This window comes from Cryptotermes secundus, unplaced genomic scaffold, assembly GCF_002891405.2.
Source record: "Cryptotermes secundus unplaced genomic scaffold, Csec_1.0 scaffold559, whole genome shotgun sequence".
In the NCBI taxonomy this organism is placed as follows: domain Eukaryota; kingdom Metazoa; phylum Arthropoda; class Insecta; order Blattodea; family Kalotermitidae; genus Cryptotermes; species Cryptotermes secundus.
The window spans coordinates 172199-194082 of NW_019718620.1; the positions used below are offsets into that span (position 1 = coordinate 172199).

General features: G+C 40.2%; 3 protein-coding genes across 6 annotated transcripts in view; 2 read left to right on the forward strand and 1 right to left on the reverse strand.

Annotated features, from left to right (window-relative positions):
- Positions 1–10334, forward strand: part of LOC111862123 (NKAP family protein CG6066) — a 24567-nt gene extending 14233 nt beyond the window's left edge. Inside the window, exon 6 of one of the 2 annotated variants that reach the window (XM_023847266.2) lies at positions 9665–10334. The gene's annotated coding sequence lies outside the window, so the exon portion shown is untranslated. Of the gene's footprint in view, positions 1–1527; positions 2146–9664 lie in introns of those variants that run through there. The other variant, XM_023847276.2, reaches the window with a different exon arrangement.
- The window catches only part of LOC111862130 (thiosulfate sulfurtransferase/rhodanese-like domain-containing protein 3), a 16601-nt gene extending 4705 nt beyond the window's left edge, over positions 1–11896 (reverse strand). Inside the window, exon 1 of one of the 2 annotated variants that reach the window (XM_023847289.2) lies at positions 11764–11896. In XM_023847289.2, coding sequence (XP_023703057.1) covers positions 11764–11872 — 109 coding nt within the window. In that variant the 5' untranslated portion in view covers positions 11873–11896. Of the gene's footprint in view, positions 1–5208; positions 6028–11763 lie in introns of those variants that run through there. The other variant, XM_023847298.2, reaches the window with a different exon arrangement.
- Positions 11897–13201: 1305 nt separating this feature from the next.
- Positions 13202–21884, forward strand: part of LOC111862192 — a 42771-nt gene continuing 34088 nt past the window's right edge. For both annotated transcript variants that reach the window (XM_033750668.1, XM_023847389.2), the window contains exon 1: positions 13202–13293. The gene's annotated coding sequence lies outside the window, so the exon portion shown is untranslated. The remainder of the gene's footprint in view (positions 13294–21884) is intronic.

A 21884-nucleotide genomic window follows, 5' to 3' on the forward strand; every position in this document is an offset into this window, starting at 1 on the left:
CAGACATGTGGAAGAATGCCTCATGGGTTCTTCATCACGACAACGCGCCAGCACACAACGCGCTATCTGTGAAGAGGTATTTGGCAAAAAACAACATTCCAGTGATGGAACATCCACCGTATTCTCCGGACCTAGCACCGTGCGACTTTTTTCTCTTCCCAAAAATCAAGTCTGCGCTGAAAGGGACCAGGTTCGAGTCCGTGGATGCAGTGAAAGCAAAAGCGACGCAACTCTTGAAGAGCATAACACAAGATGACCTGCAGCACTGCTTCCAACAGTGGAAAATTCGCATGGAGCGGTGTAGGGATCGGGGAGGGGACTACATTGAAGGGGATAACATTTCGACTGTCTGATTTTTTTTAATAAAGGGTTAGAGCATGAATCCGGTTTCTTTATTGCCACACCTTGTATGATGGGGTGGTAGCAACTGGATTGCTCTGGCTTAGGACAGAGGCCAGTGGCAGGCTCTTGTGAAGACAGTAATGAATCTTCAGATTCCATGAAATGTTTTGGTAACTGAGCAACTGGTCACCTCTGAAGGAGGACTCAACCCCATGGAATTAGTTTTTCTGTGATCCCATTATTTACATATTGTAGACATGAATCAGAGAAAACATGCAGTCATATTTTACATTTGTAACAGATGAAGGTTATTTAAATGGAGGGGGGAGTTAGAGTGATCTTGAAACCAAGAATAATCTGGAGAACTGCACAAGTCAAGCGCGTGTAATAACCGGAAATAGGTAGCTCAAGAATATTTAACAGTCCATCTATTTTATAATTTATTACCACCTTAAAAATGGTTGATTATATATCGTTTCATCAAGTTCTAATATTATGTTTGATTCATTTTTCAATGTAGTAAATATTTGAACTACATTTAAAAGAAAGAGAGAGTGTGTTGGGGGGGGGGGCACATGCCAGGGGACATGCAGGCAAATGTGTAGACAGGTTAGTGCTAACATACTTATTTACTTGAGAGTCTAAAACACATATTCAGTAACAGTTAAACATTACATTATTTTCCAGGTGTTTCATACCCACTGTAAACGAAGTCTGAAACATATGATTTTAGATCTCATAATAGACCTCAAAGGTTCAACTTTTTCATTACCAGATCCAACTCCTGGACATGGATTTGTGAGTTCAGTCTGTGTTCCATTAAATTTCCCTACTGTACATTCTAATATCCAGTTATGAGAGTTTCCTTTTTTAAAAGCTTTGTCATCAGTTCTGTGACATTCATGGAGTGGAGGGTTATTCACTGTGCACTCAGCCTCTAAGCAGCAGCCTCTCTTATTGGTGGTGATTATGTTAACATGGTGTTTCCTAAATAAATTTGGCCACAGAACCCTTTCCAACATGAAAAGTTTTTATGAGACCCCTAATAAAATTCATATATATACACACACACAGTATATATATAAAAGCTAAAGTTGTCCCTGTGCTTAATTAGTTAAGGACAATGCCATGAAGACATATGGGGGATTGGAAGTGTCACTCCACCATTCTTGACCTTGGCATTAGATGCAGGTGAGTTGCCAGCTTCAGACCCTGAGGAAATTGCCCCTGGCACCCATTGGATACAAGGCTGGGTGGGCCCCAGAGTCAGTCTGGATGCTGTGGAATCGAACCTGGGCCATCCAATTCATAGCCCATCGCTATACTGACTGAATACCAAAGATAAGTAAAGATAATAATAAATAACTGTTAAACAAGGATATGAAGAGATCAACATATTATTTAACTGTGCATATCTGGAAACAAAAATTGTACTTCATGTACATGTAAAATGAAGCTTAAAAACTAATATGCCTCATATTTTCAATTTATCATTTATTTTATATTGTAATGAAATTTTCTGGCAGAATCTACCATTTGGAAAATGCTGTGTTAACGAATGAAAAGTGTGGTGTCAGCATGTAGTATGAATAATGTTCATTTTGTATTACTACTGTTATCAGTGTCCTGAAAGTAACACCAGTACATCTAATTGGGACTTCCTTACAGGCATTAATAGAATGCACAATTTTGTTATGAGAATATGATCTCCAAAGTGTATTATTATATGATACAACTAATATACACTTGAAGAAAGCAGTCTTCTGGGATTTGGCACCGTGTATATGTGGTGTTAACCGACGTTTCGGAGGAACGTATCGCCCCCATCTTCAGGGTTGAAGAAGTATAGGTAAATCTGCAAGCGACAACACCGTGAGACACGGTCAAGCAGTCTGCTTGACCGTGTCTCACGGTGTTGTCGCTTGCAGATTTACCTATACTTCTTCAACCCTGAAGATGGGGGCGATACGTTCCTCCGAAACGTCGGTTAACACCACATATACACGGTGCCAAATCCCAGAAGACTGCTTTCTTCATAGTCACCGCCGTGAAAGCCTCAAATCTTAATATACACTTTTTTGTTTGTTATGTAATACACTGTAAGCAAAGTGTAGGTGTTACATTTGTCTGTAGGCAGGCTGTAATGTTTAATACTAGAAAATATATCCTTCATGGTAATCTTAATGAATGCTGATTTGTTTCCTTCGCTGTACAAACCATCATGCCTCAGAAGCATATAATGTACTCATATGTGGAGGCATACTTCCACATATTCATGACTTTAGCAATAGATGGGAACAAGAATTCAACTTCATGTTCTGGTCATGTTTACCACTGCAGAAATAGATCACAATACTTTCTGGATAAGTGGCCAGCTAAGTGAGCCTTATTGCTGTTCTTGACACAGTGGTAAAGAAGAAACTGCCAATTTCCTTGCCAGGAATGAAATCCAGGTGTCCAGTTCTTGGCACATAATTTTGCTGTCTATGTTGTAATGCTTCCAGTTGATTAAATCCCTACTAATTTCAATTCTTTCCATGTCTTATATGTTACAAAACCAAAATTAAGTGTTGGTAGGAAACTGTGAAGTGAAGGGGCCATGCTGTAGCATAGTTGATTGAGGTATGATGCTACAAGCCACAAGGTCGCAGGTTTGAATTCCAGTGAGGTTACTGGATTTGTCAAGTGACCTAATCTGTCCAACCTTAGTATGGCCCTGGGGTTGACTAAGCCCTCTTAACACAAATGAGTACCAGGAGTCTTCCTGGGGGGTAAAGGGCAGCTGGCATGTAAGGCTGACAACCTTGGTGCCATCTGTGAGCTGACTATGTTTATAAATGTGGGAGCCTCGATGTCTCACAAACCTATGGGGCTTCACGGCCTGTTAAAGGGATTGCTTTACCTTTTTTACTGCAAAGAAAAGAAACAATTTGGAAGATACAGGCATAGACTAGATTAAATAAATTAAAACAAATAAGATGAGAGTGTCTGGATTGGAATTATCTTGTTCAGGACAGGGACCAGTGGCAGGCTCTTGTGAACATGGAAATCAGTCTTCAGGCTACATAGAATGTAGGAATTTCTTGACTACATGAGGAACTCTTAGCTTCTTGAGAAGAACTCAGCTCCATGGCCTTCATTACTTAATATTAGTGTTTCCTCTATGAATAAATTCTCGTTAATCTTGACAGTAAAGTGGTTATCATTTTGTAACACTTTTGTTCTGGTGTATGCTGTCACTGAGTGTCAAACCATTTACAATAGTGGAATGTAAAGCAAAGTAAAGTTGTCTGTGTACTTAATTAAGGCACTAGGCCATCAAGATGGTTAGAGTGGTATAGCGCCACACTCTTGCTGCTTTACCACAGGAGAAATAGCCCTTGGTATCCACTGAATAGGAGGATGGGTGGGTCCCAGTCCTGATGCTGTGGAAAAGAGGAAAACTCTTGCCCTTGTTAGGAATTGAATCACGATTCCTTGGTTGTTCAGTTGGTAGCCTAGCCAGTATACCAACCTAGCTATCCCAGCTCCTGTTATATTTTGTATGAAATGAACAAGAATTTCTAGGAAAAAATAATTGCTTACTTTCCTTTGATATGACATAGACCACATCAAAAATGATGCATCCAACTGTTGGAGGTGGTGCTTTCTCTATGGTCTGCCCTGAAGTTATCAAAACAGGCCAACTTTAAGCTTTCAGGAATTATGAGGGAATACACAGACAGCAAGATGGTCTGATAAGCCTACTTTTATTTTTCAAAATAAGGAAAGGAGGCTAATTGATTTATGTCCAGAAGTAAGACATCTCTCACTGAATCTGATGGATAAAATGGAATTTCTCACCTACTGCCAAGAAATAATTATTTTCTGGTTGAGTGAAAGGGACAGTGGTAAAATAGCTTCTGTCCGTGTATGAAGCGATCTGTACCGAACATCAACTGTCAAGCTGTAGAATCCAAGCATAAAGAATGGGTCAGTGAAAGAAATGGAAGTGCGCCATGATTAAGGGCACAGTTAAAAAGCTTTGTATCCCACTATTCATATTTCACACTGATAGATTTATATACACCCAGTCCCATTTTTGGTGCTGGTATTATATATCACATGCATTTTGTGGGAGGAGGTTGTGTGAGAGAACTGTGTTTAATGAAAAATACAGTTTATACAGAAAAGCCATGTTTAAAAAAATGTATATTTAACTATAACTGTGCCTATAAAAACAGAATCACAGAGCAGCTTAACCCATGCAGTAATGCAGCTGACGTGTTTTGGAGGGGCGCATTTCACATTCCAGCCATAGCACAGGCCATCCTAGTTAGTTAGTTAGTTAGTTATTGGAGAGGGTGGGTTTCCCCATGCACTTAGACCAGTATTGGTCCATTGTGCTTCTCTCTATGATATTCTACCAGTCTCTATACCCTACCGATATTGGTGCATACCATCAGTCCTGACCGAGCCACCGAGTTCGGCCTCTACTGGCTTAGCGGTATCTATAATGCTTCCCCCATCTATCAGAGGCGTTAGAGACTACTGATGGGCTGGAAATGTCCTTGAATTTGGCTCAGTGACCTCCTTTGGAGATATGAGGTTCTTTTACGTGCCGTAAAGCTACGACACGGGCCCCACGGCTTAAAGTCCCTCCCGGAGGACTTGTTCCCTGAATTTTTCCGCCCTTAAAAATTCCACGACCTCCGCCGGGTACTCGCGTACGACGAGTCATGAGGTGGGAACGTTACCTCTAAACTGCGGAGGCTGCTACAGGCCATCCTATCTGAGGTTTCTTGATTTTTCTCAGTCACATGAGGTTAATTCGTTAACCTGATACCTTATTTGAATACTGTATAGGCGAGAAATTGAGATGCTTACCAGTACAAGGACCTGTAGATAGAAGATAACAGCAGATATCTGTTCACACAGCTTATCTCAGTACAGAGTTAATACAGACTGACACTTCACTTCATATAACATAGTGAATAAATTTTGGAGGAGCAATATTTGACCAAGACTGTAGTGGGTTGTTTATACACCGTTAGCTAAATAACTAACAAAACTCTGATTTAAAGAATAGTGACACTTCCATTTCTGCTTACAGATAGTCTGAAATAATATTCTAAAAGCAGCAATGGCATCACTACATGTCAAATATTTACAAGTAATGTGGACTCTTAATGGAGGCTTCTTTCTAGTGAACGTGTTACAAGCATTATCACGTACTTTGTTTGCAAATAAGTGATAAATGATGCAGAGATGTTAGAAGTCATTAATGAGAGAGTGGGTGCACTTTGCTTTCCAGTTACTTAGATAGCCATCCACAACAAAAAACTCTAACACAGACTACTACTTGAATTGATGCAAAGGAGAATCTTTCTTTTATAGCTAACTGTATAAAGCATTAAACATTTTTTAAAATTAAGTTTAATAAGGTATCTTGCCCAGAGGATACAAATACAAAAGATTAGAGCCAAATTAATTGAATCAGTGCTCCTGGTCATATAACTGCAAACACCATTCTTGACTAAAATTAGCTGTTTCCATAGCCTGGAGACTAAGTTACAATCATGAGGCATTACATCATGTATACATTGATTTCTTGCTGATGACAGTGGCCATGCGGTCTACGGCACGAATCGTCTTTGCCTGCTTGAACACTGGGAGTGGTTCAAATCCCACTCAAGTCATGGATGTCTGTGTGCGTTTATTCTGTGTGATTCCATGTGTAGGTAGCAGCCTTGCGACAGGCTGCTACAGGAGTCCTACCAACTATGGATAAATTAAGAAGCTGAAAAAGTGGCCAAGGTCCAGAGAGCTGTAGAGCCACAGAGAGAAAGACATAGATACATTGGTTTCTTGGTACACAGGTGGAGAAGAAAAAGCATTTATTTCAGTATTGTATAATTTCATTAAAGTTCTCAGAAAGCCTGTTATTATTCATTCATTCATGAGTAATCTGTCAGTACGACAGGTCCACAGCCTCTTCCAAAACAGTTCCTCCACTTAATGCGATCTTCTGTTTTTGGGAAGAGACTATCCAGGAAAAGTGATAATGTGGTAGTTTTTCCATTTGCTTTCCACATCGCAGTACAACAGCCGTTCAAACCACTCTGGTCACGCCTGTTGCTATACGAAATTGAACCATGTCGAGCATCATTTGCTCTGTGCTTCAAGTCGCTGCTGATGACGCTGCTTCCGGCATCAGTTTTTGGTGTCTCTCTTCGTCTGATGCCTACCCTTTGACCTGTCCAGCAAGGGAGGCCCTGCCAGTAGCTACGCTACCGCTGGTATAGCTCTCAGGGTCCTTGGCATACTCAAACCCCCTCACCACGATAAGGTGGAGACACCAACGAGGGGGCCTGTTATTATATGACAGTAAATATAAAGGCATATTAATAAGAATCTTTTATCACTTCATTCCAGGTGATGGTGTCTAAATGCCTTAACACTTATCAAAGTTTTAAGAGCATAACTATTGCTCATCTATTCTGAATAGTCTATAGCCATAGTCTACCAATTCCTAGAAGATTTATAAGAGATGGCTCTTTATTTAATGTGTATGATCACGAGAAAGTCAGTCCCTCAGATGTGCTCTTGCTATTGTGTAATCTTCATGAGCATTGACACTGTCAAGAAGTAATGTCTTTCGCTCACTGACATTTTGATTTGGAATGACATATTATAGTACTTAATTTCTAACTTATTCTTGTGTCTAGATTCTTTAGTTCTTATGTTGTAAACTCAGTAACTGTACTCTTGTTATCTATATTTTCTTATATAATTTTATTATCTTTTAGCATCATCTTTAATGCATGCTTGAAATGGGATTTCTTGCTGCTATCAGTAATTTAATAGACTAATAATAATATAATGATAACAATAATAATAGTACTAAGAGGAATAACAGAGGTGATGCACTTGACTTGTGCTTGGGGGTGCTCACTTCAAGTCTTAGCCATGACACCAGCTATTCTAAGATATGTTACAGTTTTCTATTGTTCCCCCAAGCAGACAAAAGAAGACCTCAATTAGGTCATGACCACTTCCATTTCATCAGCCATACTACCATCCAGTGCTATACAGTCTTGATACTGAAATATAAACAAATAAGCTCCGTGGCCAGATAATTATCATTATCATTATTGCTATATTTTTAATATTACATCATATTAAATCATTTTATAGTGTTCAATGGAGCTATGACTTGGAAACTGCTACTTTCTAACTCCCATTATTATACAAGGGCTATTCAGAAAGTAACCTCTGGTGAGGGTCGCACCATAGCTCAAGTGATTAGTCGCAGGCTTCCCACCGCGGTGGCCCGGGTCTGGTCAAGAGGGATTTGTGGTGGACAAAGTGGCGCTGGGGCAGGTTTTCTCCAAGTAATTCGGTTTCACCTGCCAATCTTCATTCCACCAATTGCTCCACAATCACCCTCACCTATCATCTGGGGCTGGTACATTAGGCCAGAAGTGGCCGCAGTGTAAGGGACTTAGTCCCACCCCACTATCATTTAAAAAACTCTGGTAAGCTCTTAACAAAACAAGCAATGAGAAAAAAATTATTACATACATACTTAAGCCACTTCTCAACATAGTCACCACCACAACTGAGGCACTTGTATTGGGGAATAAGTTTTTGTATGCCTATCTCAGAGAAGTCTGCCACCTGTAAGCTAAGCCATGTTTTGACACCTTCCATCCACTCCCTCATCACTGTTGAAGTGCTGTTATGCCAACCAGTTCTTCAGGTAGGTAAACAGATGGTAGTCAATGAGCAAGATCAGGGCTGTAAGGAGGGCAGTCAAACAACCCACTTGAAATGCTTCAGCAGTGCTTGAGTGTGAGCAGCTGTACGCAGATTCACATTATCATGGAGGAGCACTACAATTGATGTCAGCATTCCACGCCTTTTGTTCTGAATGGCCCTACACAGTTCTTTTAGTGTTTTGCAATGCATTTCTGACATTGTGGTCCCTTGTTGCATGAATTCCACCATCAGCACTCCAAAAAGTCAAAGCCAAAGTCATTCTCTGCATTTTGTGTGCACCAGTGAGCATTTTCAGAACCCATCTTGCACAAAACTTGTGATGGCCTAACCTAACTGTGATAATCTGGTAGAGAACAGTGCGTGAAATTTGTGGAAATCCACATGAAAGTGGATCACTTTGAACAAGATCATCACTCACTACAGATGGCCAACCACTTTGCTCTTCATCACAAACATTTGTCTGCCCACCTTTGAACATTCTACACCATTGTCTTACTGTTACTTCACTCATTTCATTTTGGCCATAAACTGTGCACAGTTCATGATGGATTTCCGCAGCACTCATGCTTTTAGCATGAAAAAAGCAGATAACAAGGCAAATTTCACAGCTGGTGGGATTATCAGTCACAGGTCACCTCATAACTGCCTCTGTAGAGACAAGAACAAACACTAGGTGACCAGTTATGTGATGTTGACAAGACAATGAGTCGTGTGAGCTCTCCTCTGCTCCTACATTAGTTGCCTAAAATAAACAGAGATTACTTTCCGAAGAGCCCTTGTAATAAGGAAAATTCAATTCATTCCATATCTTATTTTTATAAATCTCAGGAAGTTAAGCATTTCTGTTGCTAATTATCCTGTGGTCACCATTGATATCACTCATCACTTGGTCTTGATTTGAAATTAATTTTAGACTGTCCTAATAAGTTATTTCCTTGACACCTCATCACAACTAGCTCAAGGCGATTACTATTACTTTATAGAAAAAAATTATAGTACTTAATTCTGACTGTGTGTTCTTAACAAGAACTATATTGATTTAGCTGCTTATAATCTGTCTACCATAGTATTCAAAGCCATAAATCTAGCTGTCCCTTAAGCTGTGTAAAATCTAAAATCTCTACTCTCCACATTAGTTTTTTTTTTATTTTTTAATCTGTCACATTAAAAAGATAGATTAGCATTTTAAAAGATACAAGAATTCCAGATCTGTTCATAAATTACAGTATTTTTCTTATCATAAATTGGTTAAAACTGTTTTAATACAGACCTCATTGGTTAAAATCTGTAGATGATACACCTGCCAACCAAAGTAAGCCCCTCTAGAAATGTATTTCAAAGTTGAAGAGGAGTGACTGTTTTGCCACCCAACTCATAGTCTGATGGCAGTTTATTATGGAGCAATAATGGAGCAAAGGTCTCAGCAATAAATTATAATTTATTGCTGAGACCTTTGCTAATCATTTTGGCTGTATATTTAATTATTCCTCCTTTGGTGATATTCTGAACAATTCTGACAATACTTTTTCTGATTTTTTTTTTTTTTATGTTCTGTTTCCAGCTCTGACGTGGAAAATTCGCCAGTCACTTGATTGAAGTCTGCCAATCCAGAAGAAATCCCAGATGTATTATGAAGGGGTGCTCTTAGTTTTCTTGCTGTTTTAGGTTATATTTTTAATCTTAGTTTATTAAGAGGGAAATATCAATTTTTATTGAGGCAAGTAGCTGATACCCTACTTTAAGAAATGTAACATTGCCTTGGTGACTAATTCTAGACCTGTTACAATTTTAAATATTTTTTTTCCAAAAGTATTATACATGGTCAGCTTTCCTTTTATTGAAAATTTAAACTGCATCCATCTCAGTATGACTTATGGAATCATGCTCTGGTCAATGCTTTCTGTTTGTTTACAAGGGGAAACTGATTCCATTTATTTTTAACGCAGCCAAGCCCTTCTTTTGCTCATAAAATTAAGTGCCCATTTCACTAAGTTTGTGTTGTGTTATTCACATGTATTAACTATATAAAAGACCTCGATGTTATGTTAGTAAACTGTATTGTTATTGTAATGTAAAATACATATATTTTCACGCATTGCAATTGCTATGAATTATTTTATCACATGTAATATTTTTCTCTCTCAATAGCCTAACAGTTTTATATTGTAATATGTATATCCATTGCTAGGGAAAAGCTAGGTACACACATTCCTTAAAGAAAAATTCTTGGCCAACAATAAGAAAAGGGCTTTCCATTGCTAGGCAACGAGCAGTAAACAAGTCTTGTCAACAATAGAGGCTGTTCTCTATGACATAGAAAGTATAAAAGGCTTAAACTTGGCGGTGGTAAAGCATACAACCATTCAAGTGACTAGATTTCCGTTGTAGCGGAAGCTACTAGAAACAAGGCAAAATCTGCTGTACTGAGCCTGGACTGACAGAGGCCCTGTATATATTGTATATTCATTTTTAACATGTTTAACGTGTAAAATGTAAACATTTTTTACATTATAACTTACTGCTGCAGATAATGACTCTGACAAAAGATAGACCCATCCTCTCGTCAGAGAGGGCACCCCACAATAACAAGACTGTAATTATCAAACAGTAATAAATATCTGGTCATGAGCTCCAAATGGGGTCAACACCAAGACTGACTGACCGACCATCAGTCGCAACATGACTTGACTTGTTCGAGAGGATTTGTCAGGAAGATGTTCAAGGCAGTTCAGCAGCTGATGTGTTAACCTTGAGAGTGTTGTAATTGTTTGTGTGTCACATATGCAGCAATCGTAAAAGTGTATAACAAATTGCAGTTATGACGTGTGAAATTATCCAATAAATCAAGTTATCAAATCAGGAATTCATTATTTATTGTTGCATTACCAGGATACACGTGACAGTATGTTGCTTTAAGGTGATCAGAGTTTGAATATACCTGTTGCTGGGAATAACACGACTTTGGAAAATTCTAATAAGCTGAAAAGTTACAGAAAAAATGGAAGGTCATGTTGAATCAGTTTATTCAATTTTCCCTGTAATTGTGATTCACAATTAAATTGTAAATTTTATAACATTTTATTCTAAGTGATTGCATCTCGATGCTTTATTTCTTATTAATATTTTCAAGGATAGAGACAAGTGCTGTTTTATTATGGATACTGTTTATATCGGTCACCTCCATTAAGCAAACTGAGAGTCTTCTGCATCTAATGCAAGTAACATTCCAAAATTCTGCTCATCAACAAGGTGTGTCACTGTGAAGAGCTTAATATATATAAAAAAAATCCTTAGCATTACGTTTGACTTCGAAAGCATATTTGTTCACTGTTTCTATTATTTTAACTGTTTTTGTTTTTATGCATTTATGGTGCTTACCTGTTACAGGTTGCTTGCTGTTTGTGTGTATACAAATGTTTTGTTTTTTAATATTAACGTGTATGCGATTTCTAAATGTGTGACATAGGATCTCCCCACCTTTGGTCTGGGTCGATATATTAGTAAAGTAAATAGGATTGTAATTACTACACCTGGTTATTCCAGTTCAGCTTTCTATTGTGTAACCTACTTTTCATTTAACATCTGCAGTTCGATAGCATTAGTTCTAAATGTAGTTAATATTATAAGAATCTGATATCATTTGTTAAAGTATATACATACTTGCTTCCGGATATACATTTCTACGCTTATCGAGATTTCTGGGTACATTACGACCGAGTTTCACTTTTGAAACAACCGGCAAAAAACTTTTCACCAACCACGCCGCCATGATATTTATGTTCTGTGAAGAGAACGACATACATCCTTTGGCAAAGATAATCGGTCGAGATCGTCATGATCGGTCATGTTGGTCATGTTTTCTCTGTTGTAATTGGGCCACAGCATGATAAGGCGTAACGACTCTTGCTGACGAAAAGACTGTCCAAAGCGTCCAAAGTTATGTCCACGTATGTGTATCACACACATATATAATACCCACTGAAAATCAGTGAGCTATATAAAAATTGAAATCAATCTAGACATGTTTATTAAAATGGGGAGATTCTAGTGTTTGCAATTCTGCAGTGTGGTGGAACGAATTCGGGTGTATTTTATTAGTACAGTATAGTGTGTATATTGCTGGCGTTTGAGAAATTACGACGTATAGTCTGGTAAATGCGTACCAGACTGCACGGCCCCACATTGCATAAGACGTGTGATCTTCATAGTCACTGTCGTGAGCGATCGTGAGAACTTCTGTTTACAAGAATCTCTCACATGATTTACATGATGTTCATAAAGGTCACATGTTTAAAAATAAGTATGTGCAGTATAAAAGATTAATACCGTTCATGAATTCCTATCTAAATAAAATACTTAAAGCGGCAGAAGAAATTTTGTGTAATGTATTTCAGTACCCTTTATTTTGGTTTCACATTCATCCACTACCGTGATTAAAGAATTATTTCGTTCATAAAGACTGTCGAGTCGAGAGCTCGCATTAGTCTCAAGACTAATTGATTCGCTTAAGATCGGTTTGGAGAAAGAAACCCTCTTGAGGAAGGTGAAAGTAGACAGAAGCATAATATTAAAATGCATTTTAGAGAAGTAGGCTGTGAAGGTATGAAGTGGATTGATTTGGTTCTGTTATTGCCCAGTGGCATATTTCTGTGATGTAAAATTGTCTTAGTGCTGAATTAAATACACGTACTATGCCATGAAGACATATGGGGTAGTGGAGGTATAGCACCACCATTCTTGACCTCGACACTAGATGGATGGAGGCTGGGTTGGTCCCGAAGCCGAACTGGACGCTGTGGAGAAGAGCAAATCTTTCCACCGCCGGGACTCGAACCTCGGCCACCCAGCCCGCAGTCCGTCGCTATACCGACGATTCCTCGCGTAAGAAATTCTCTTATTCACCTCTCCTCAGAGAGATTGTTTTCTGAGAAATTAAATGGTTGTTATTGTATGGGTCATGGTATTGTTGGAGTACTTGCTTAAAAATGGCGCTCCGTGGAGCGCCTGCTGCAGTTCGCTGTTATGCGTTGCGAATCAGCTCATGAGCACGCCCAAATGGTATGTCGATGTTACCGTACTCTGGTGAAGGAATTTGAAATTAGGTAACTTCATTCAGTTGCTTGTTTCGTACGGCAGTGTGAGTATGTGTAACAGAGTTCAAAGAATTAGAAACTTTCGGTTCTGACTATTGTAAGTAACAAAATATTATTTTATATTACTGTCTGCAGCTGAACTCCTATTATTTACGTTCCATGTCAAACGTGGAAATGTCGTAGATGTTTCAAAACAAGTCTGCCATTGCTGCAATGTAGGCCTAACCAGTTCGTATTTAGTGGGCCGAAGGAAATTACATAGCCAGAAAAGCATGTGATTTTTTGTTGTTAAGTTGATTAATGCATTTTATCTGCCTAGTTTGATAACGTTTCTAAGCCTTATGTGTTTTCTTGAAACTTAATGTTTTGAAGTGTACCGTCTATTTTCACCTGTCATTTCGTACATACATATTTCCTGCTTTTAAATAACATGTGACCAGTGTTTGTTCACTTAATGCTTGCAGAGTGGTTGTGTACCGTAATTTTTATATGCCTAATTTATTTTCAGTGTGGTGTGTAGAGTTGTTACAGTTAATTTTTTTTTTTGCTCAGTAGACATTGCGTTAAGCAGTTAAGTCGTAATACTATGCAGTGTTGTTTATAGAATCTTATTAGCCGAAATCATGTGTGGCATAACACACAGCTGTCAGTGCATGAATGTTGCCTTATCCACAGCCGTCATTCTGGGATATTTGATGCTTTTAAAATCCACAGAGGTTACAGCGAGGAAAACTAGAAAACTAGAATATATGTACTGTATTTCTTTGTAGTGGCAAAGTAGTAATTACGTTTGTTTTGAATGGGTTATCTGTGTTATACATATCAGGGTGTAAATGCTTTAGGCACCTACATTGTAGAATTTTATGCATTTAAAAAGTGCAGTTGCAAACTCAGTCATTTATGATAATATACCATTTTTATTGGGATATGAGTACCAGGAATATTCTTGGGGGTAAAGGGTGGCTGGCGCGTAAGGCTGATAACCTTTCTCCCATCTATGAGCCGATTGTCTAGAAAATGTGGGAACCTCAACATCTCACAACTATAGGCCTCCAGGGCTTGTTACGGGGATACCTTTACTTTACTTTAAGGGCTTAATACACAGTGTATAAGTGACAAGGCTATGGTCATCTGAGTTGTGACGCTGTATTTCTCCGAAATGTTTGTGCCATCTGCCAAAATCCAAGTTGTCACATCCCAGAAGACTGTAGTTTTGATACTGCCCTTAGAGCCAAATACTAACAATGTATAAGTAATTAATTATCACAGTCTAGCCAGAATGAGGCTGTACTATATCAAAACTGAGTCATAGGTAATATATTTATGTATGGTTTATTTAACGAGACAGTAAGTCCGGTTTTTAGGAATGAATGATACGATGCTTAGTGAGTAACGAATTTGAGATGATTTAGATAAAAGCGATGGTGGCCTACTGACCAAATTTTGGGATTATATAGGAAACAGAAGGGAAATGGAAGATTGCAAGTCAGTTCCCATCGGCTTGCCCATAGTACAAAAAGAATCACCAGTACCAATTGGCTCTCAAGATATCTGAGCGAGTCAGTAAGAGACAAGAACAGGATAAACAATGTCAGGTTTCTGTATAATCTGTAATTTGGGCAAGTCAGTTGCTGTGTTTTCTACCTGCTTCAAGCTGGTTTCTTGCTTGGTTTATTCTTCGACCATAAAGATGCAGGCGACTTGTTGGTTGACTTTCAGTGGCCTACACAGCACCATATCCCATAAGATAGAACTTTTCATAACCACCGCAGTGAGAACCTCAGATCCTACGGAGTTCCACCATATTCACACCATCAGGATGCAACTTACGAAATTGGTAAAGTGATAGTTCGGTATAGGTCATGTAGATAGGAGTAAGGAGGATGATAGATTCTGAATTGTATGATAGCAAGTGAAAGTAAAGTTGGCCCTGTGATTAAATAAGCACCACACTATGAAGACATATGGGGGACTGGAAGTATATCTCCATGCACTCTTAACCTTGGCAAGAGATGGAGCTGAGTGTTTACCTTCACTTCCCAACCGCTTTACATTCAAGGAAGAAGTCGCCGGTACCCTTGGACATGAGGATGGATGGCTCCAGTGCTGATCTGGATACTTTGGAGAAGAGAAAACCACTTGTCCTTGCCTGAAATCAAACCCTGATTTTTTTTTTTTTTGTTTTCCGGGCTGTTGCCCCGACTCCATAGTGACTAAGCTATCCTTGCTCCATTGGAAGCAATCATTTAACAAAATTTAAGCTGTCCATAATTTTGCCATGAATATAATTTTAATTTGTTTCCTGTTACCAAATATTTGAATTTCGTAACATTTCTAAAGAATTTATTAGCTGTCCTCATATTGGAACTCAGATTTTATTCTGTATTTGTATGATGACATGTGAACATATACGATATTTAGTTTTCTCCGTGATTATTTCTCTGCCAGTATGAAAACGGGGCCTAAAAGAGGCAAATGTGTAGTTGTCCCCGTGATTAATGAAGCACATAACTCAATGGAACTGAGCCCTTCTTGAGAAGTTTCCAGTTATGCAGCTACTCAATAATTTACAGCATTCACTAGAGCCATCCACTGGTCCCTATCCTGAGCCAGATCAGTTCATACCACCTCATCCTATATCTCTGAAATCCATTTTAATATTATCCTCCTACCTACGTGTAGGTCTTCCTAGTGGTCTCTCTTTCCTTCTGGCTTTCGAACCAAAATGCATTGATGGAGTACCAAACCATGAAAATATATGGGGGAGTGGTGGTACAGCTCCGCACATTCTGAACTTCGGCATTGGACGGAAGCGAATGGTCATTGTGACGCGCTGGCCGCTTTACGCACGGTACCCAGACAATGGGTCTGGACGCTATGGGTAAGAAAAAGCGTTTTGTTACTGTCGGAAATCGTGCCCCGATTCCTGTGTCACCTGACCTGTAGACAAGTACAGGCTAAGCTAACCTGACAGCCTTATATAGCCAGTGCAAGTCTGTATTTAGAAAGGAAGTGTTGGGTTTGGGGTTGAACCACTCCCTTCTTCGCGAATTACCCTATCGAGGAGTACAGTCGTGTTTACCCTAGTGAGATAAGTCAACAGCATGATTTATTTTATGTATTTTAGGGGATATACCGCCTCTGTGGTCTAGTGGTCAGCGTTCCTGGCTACAGATCCAGAGGTCTGGGTTCGATTCCCGGCGCTACCAGATTCTTTTCTGAGAAGTATTGGGTCTGGAACGGGGTCCACTCAGCCTCGTGATTATAACTGAGGAGCTATTTCAAGGAAATAGCGGCTCCGGTCTAGAAAACCGAAATTAACGGCCGTGGGGATTCGTTGCGCTGACCACGCGACACTCTCTATCCGCACCAAACTTCGCCGACAAGTGGCGGTCGCTCAGTCGGTATAGTTCGCTTGCGGACTAAAATCACGGAGTTTGTTTGTTTTGTTTTTATTTTAGGGGATATTTTATTTCCTCTTACTCGTCATTCTCGTCACAGTGTGTTTTGCTCATGGTTGGTGAAACTTCTCTTCAGGGCTTAGAAATGATACAGGGTGAGGGGTTGTGCAGTCGACGCCAAAACCCTTATACCTAAGCTGAGTACTTAAACAAATAGTTCCTCAGCTACTTAAATTCACAGAATATTATGGAACCCGAAGGTTCGTTACTGTATGAGCAAGTACCCGTCAAGCCCGTATGCTAGGCCAAATGAATTCACACGAATTTCTTTCAGATCTGTTTTAATATTATCATCCGATCCACGTCTGTGTTCCTACATATATTACGGTACAGTCCTCCAGGTGAATGAATTGAATGTCGCCTTTCTAGTGTATTTGTTATACTCGTATAGCATCGGAGGGTAGGAAGACTGAAGAAAATGTGGTTATGACTTTTCTAAAGGTAATGCCTGAAGGAACCAAGGGAAACTATGAAATTGTCACTACAGGCTGCCTCCATGTCGAGAATAGAACCGTGTAGTATGGTAGAACGTTACTAATGGTCTTGAAGACTTGCTTCCTCCATCTGTAAAGTAGAGCTCTAGGTTCCTCCGAAAAGTTAGGAGCTTTCTACGAGACTACACGGCGTCACATACCAGTATATAGCTACCGCCGTGAGAACCTTATATTTCGATATGAGGGTACTTGTTATAGCTATGCCATATGCAGCGTATTCCGCTATACTTTGTGTTGCAGATTTAAACACACGGGGAGAAGGGGGAACAGGAAGTTCTGGGAAGAGCTAATCGCCTACTTTCATTTGATACGACACAGATAACATAGAAAACTACGGGTTCAGCAGTTATTCTATTGCGTATGTATTTGTTGCTGCGGTATCTTTTTTTACCTAGCCGTTGCCTAGCGACGTTAGGAGGGGTTTATGAAGTATGCCTTTGAGACTGGCTCAACAGTTTAACGACGCGTCCAAGAGTTATTCTATTTCGTATATATTTGTTTCCGCCGTAACTTTTTTTTACATAGCCGTTGCTTAGCGACGTTAGGAGGGATTTATGAAGCAGGCCTTTGAGACGGGCTCAGGTGCCGTTATATACATACCAAGTATCATAAAGATTGGTTCAGGCATTCAGAAGTTGATGGGTGTAGGAGATACACGGACACACAGACAGCATGGTGATCTCATAAGCCGACTGTTTTTTTTTTTCAAAAGGAGGAAAGTAAGCTAAAATGGTGCAGTGTTTGCAAAATGTAACATGAAATAAAATGGTTTTAGCGGCCTTCCCTCTTTTGATTTGGCTCTCTCCCATGACTAAAGTTAGCTTTGGGTTCCTCCGGGTAGATGAGAGGAGAGAATGAGAGAAAGAGAGAGAGAGATCAGCTAAACAGCCAACCGCTGCTGCTGGAATGTCGACTATTTCAACATGTGTGAGTGTGACCGATAGATTGGGGGAGGGGTTAGTATGACACACAGGAACACTTATCACATGTTTTATCGCTGTGGAATGTTACTTTGAAGCCTATCCATGTTTGTTAAGATGTCAATGTGGAATGTAAAAGATAAATACGGTCTGAACAAACTAATCGCTGGTAATTGTTAACGTCTATTTTTCCGAGTACTCAGTGCTGGAATCGCGAAGACTAACGGATCATAATGATAGCACTGGATCCGGTTTTGTGCAACGTAAATGATACCAACTAAACTTTTTGAGAAGCCAAGTTTCCCAGTTAGTCAATAAATTCCTAGCATTTTATAAAACCCGAAGGTTCTTTACTGTATTCACAAGAACCTTGGCCCTGTCCCGAACCAGATGAATTCAGTCCATAGCAGTTTTAATATTCTCCTCCCATTTGGTATTCTTGCTGAAGTTGTGTGAACATTTCTTGTAGACGATGAAGAAAGTCGTCTTCTGGGTTTAGGCGCCGTGTATTCTTCGTTTTTCGTTTTGACTACAGCTACTGCTCTCTGCATTCCAAGCCATTCAACTGCTCTGAAGATGGAGGCTATACGTTCCTCCGAAACGTCGGCCAAAACGAAGAATACACGGCGCCTAAACCCAGAAGACGACTTTCTTCATAGTCATCGGCGTGAAAACCTCAAAACTTACATTTCTTGTAGACAATTATAATACAGGATTGCCAAGGGAAATAAAACTGGATTAATATTTGCAATATTCTCATCTTTCTCAGAGTGTATGCACATCCCCAGACAATACAAGTTGGCCGTATTCTATGAATTACTTTTCAGGTTTCATTTAGAGCTTTGTAGGTGACTGGGGCGAGGGAGCAGTGTCTGGTTGTTGCGAACACGGTAACGATCCTTCGGGTTACGTTAAAGACGGCGAATCTGTTTACTTGCTAAGCGAGTGTTACTTTTTCACGAAGCAGTTGATACATGTCGAAATGACATTTAGGGTTAATTTGTCGCCTCCTTCATTAAATGATTTCGTCACGACGATTAGCAAGACTGCAGTGAATATGGATGCCGTGAAAATCAAGCCTTAAACACTTTTAGGCTTCTCGAACTATAAATACAAAATCTGCATGGCAGATGCCACTATATTGGTCTGTGGCCCCGAGCAGGCTGATAAGCGCTGATGATAAACCCAAGTCTCTATAATGAGCGGGGCCAATCCACGACCCCAATGTTTTCCGTACGCGCCTTTAACCTCATGGCCTTTGAAGCGCACACATATCTGGTCTAATGTAGGGCTTGTATAAATACTATATATCTTTGTTATTTTCTCTTTCCTGCCACGGACCTAATAGAGAACACCCAAAGATACAACGAAGTTTACTTCGTTCTGTTGCCAGTATATACGGCAGCTAAGACAAAGCGATGTTCTGAGTAATGCCGCGGATTATTTCGACGCACTTCGTTCCACATTCTGGTAAAAGAAGTTAAGTTGTCCCTGCGCTTAATTAATTCAGTACTGTGGGAGTGGAGATGTAGCTTCATTCTTGACGTCCGCACGAGATGGAGGTGAGTGGTCGGTTTAACTCTCCGGCCGGTTTATCCTCTGAGGAAGAATTTCCGGTGGGCATTGGATAGGAGGTTGGATGGGCCACAAAGCCGGTTGGGACGCTGTGGAGGAGAGAGAAATCTTACCTCTGCCGGACATCGAATTCCGGCCGACCAGGCCGTAGTCAGTTGTTATCCCGACTGGGGTATCCTGGCTCCACTTTTCATTCTTAGTCTTTTAAAATCTAATTTTTTTTTTAATTTTGATCGCTGTTCCTTCCTTGAAGTTTCAGCGAAGGTTGCGGTGTAAAGGGGTACGTCTGTTAGAGTGAAACGCACTTACGACCTACGTGTATGCACAGCGGAAGAAAGACCTTCTTTCGGAACCATAATTGTTTATGCTTTCATGCCTATAACAGGTGTAGGACGTCGAGGTGTAGCGGTTAGTTCTCGCGCTTCATATTCAAGAGAAACCGATTTCGAATCGTAACCTCAAACTGGCCTTTCAGTTTATTGTGGGTTTTCTCAGTCGCTGCTGGCGGATGCTGGCTACCACCATCTCCGTACCATCTCGATTCAGCATTCATAAAACAGAGTGTGAAGGTATGGACTGTGAAACCGCTGGTTCATGATTTGGACCAGTAGCGGCGGGGTATTGGGTGCATGGTGATTAACCGTAAGGTTCCATACAGCAGGCAGTTTCGTGAGAAGCAGAATAATTTTCAGCCACTGAAGGAAGATACTGTAGTATTACATCTTTTCTTTCTTCCTCTGTCTCCTCTTGCTCCCACTTTGGAGCGCAGGGCTGATTTCTCAGTTTCATGATCATTTTACAGATGGTAGGTAGGGCTCCTTAGACGGGTGATCAGTTCGTCGTAAGGCCTCTACATAAACACAGGGCAACACAAACACAGAATAAACGCATACACACACCAAATATCCATGCCTTGTGTGGGATTTGAACCCACGATCCCGGCTTCCGAGCGACCGAAGACTGTACATGCCTTAGACCGTGACCGGCGTAGTAATAAATACCTGGGATTACTTATTTAGTGAGACGGTTGACACAGATCGATTGAGGCTCGTATTTTGTTGCAATCCATTGTGTAAATCACTGTACATAATATTGTCATGTGTATGAGTGTGACTGTAGACGGGGTTTGGGTTGATAGTTGGATTTATCGAACACGTACAAATCGTGACCACAAGTAAATATAGCGTCGTTGCTAATTCACGCACTCTACAGTTGATTACAGCACACATTGAGTCTTCACAGTCTTCTTGATCACCGGTTGTCGCCTGGTAGGACTCCAAACGCCGTAGATTCCTCAGCTTCTGTGTTTCACGGCTCCGGGCCTCGCTGGCTGGAGCCTAGTTGTCCAGCAACGGGCGTCTCTTCTAATTAAACAATTCCGGCTTTCAGGGAACGTGCGGCAGTATTTCCTATATTCCTGTCAACAAAACGCCATTTTCAAAAGGTAGAGTTTGCTCTCTGGGATATATTTTGGACCGTATCATCTGAAGGTGGCAAGCCGGCTTGCCTGCTTTCACGCATGTATCTTTGTCGGATTATTCGACCCAGAAGATGGAGGCAATATGTTTCTCCGAAACGTCGGTTGACTCTCAGCAGATTACACGGCTTTATATCCCAGAAGATAGTAATCTTGTACATAGTTTATTTATCAAATTGAATTTTGGTAATAGTTCGTTAACATGGCAGATAACTTCACGTGAATGTGTAAATACCGTTTTAGGTATAGTTCGATAAATATTAAGTATGCTGAAGAAGATTTTCGGATCAGGATTGTAGCTTTTAATGAGATTAACCCCATGGATGTTCGTAACATTGCCAGTTTTTCCCTCTTTGCCCACCGACGTGAAACGCCCGGTATTTCATATCCTTGGTCTGAAGTACAGTGCGTACAATCAAGTGCGCGCCGCGGCTGCAATTTGCCGTGAGTCATACCACCGCAGAACGGATGCAACTCCTCCCCGCGACTGCAGTGCCGTTCCCCGATAGCGTGAGTGTAGTGGTGTCGCTGAGTCTCCGTCCATCAGTTGCTCTACATGCACACATTTATAAGAATACAGTAAAAAGATAACTTACCGTGGTTTATAACAGGTGCTGAAAGTGACCTCCTTCTGCTTGCAAACATGCCGCGCATCTCACAAATAAATTACGCGACACTCTCTGCAGTTCGTCGACGGTAATTGAATGAATTACGCGTGTAATTTCATTTTGAAGACTATCAATGCTGCGGGGATTATTTTT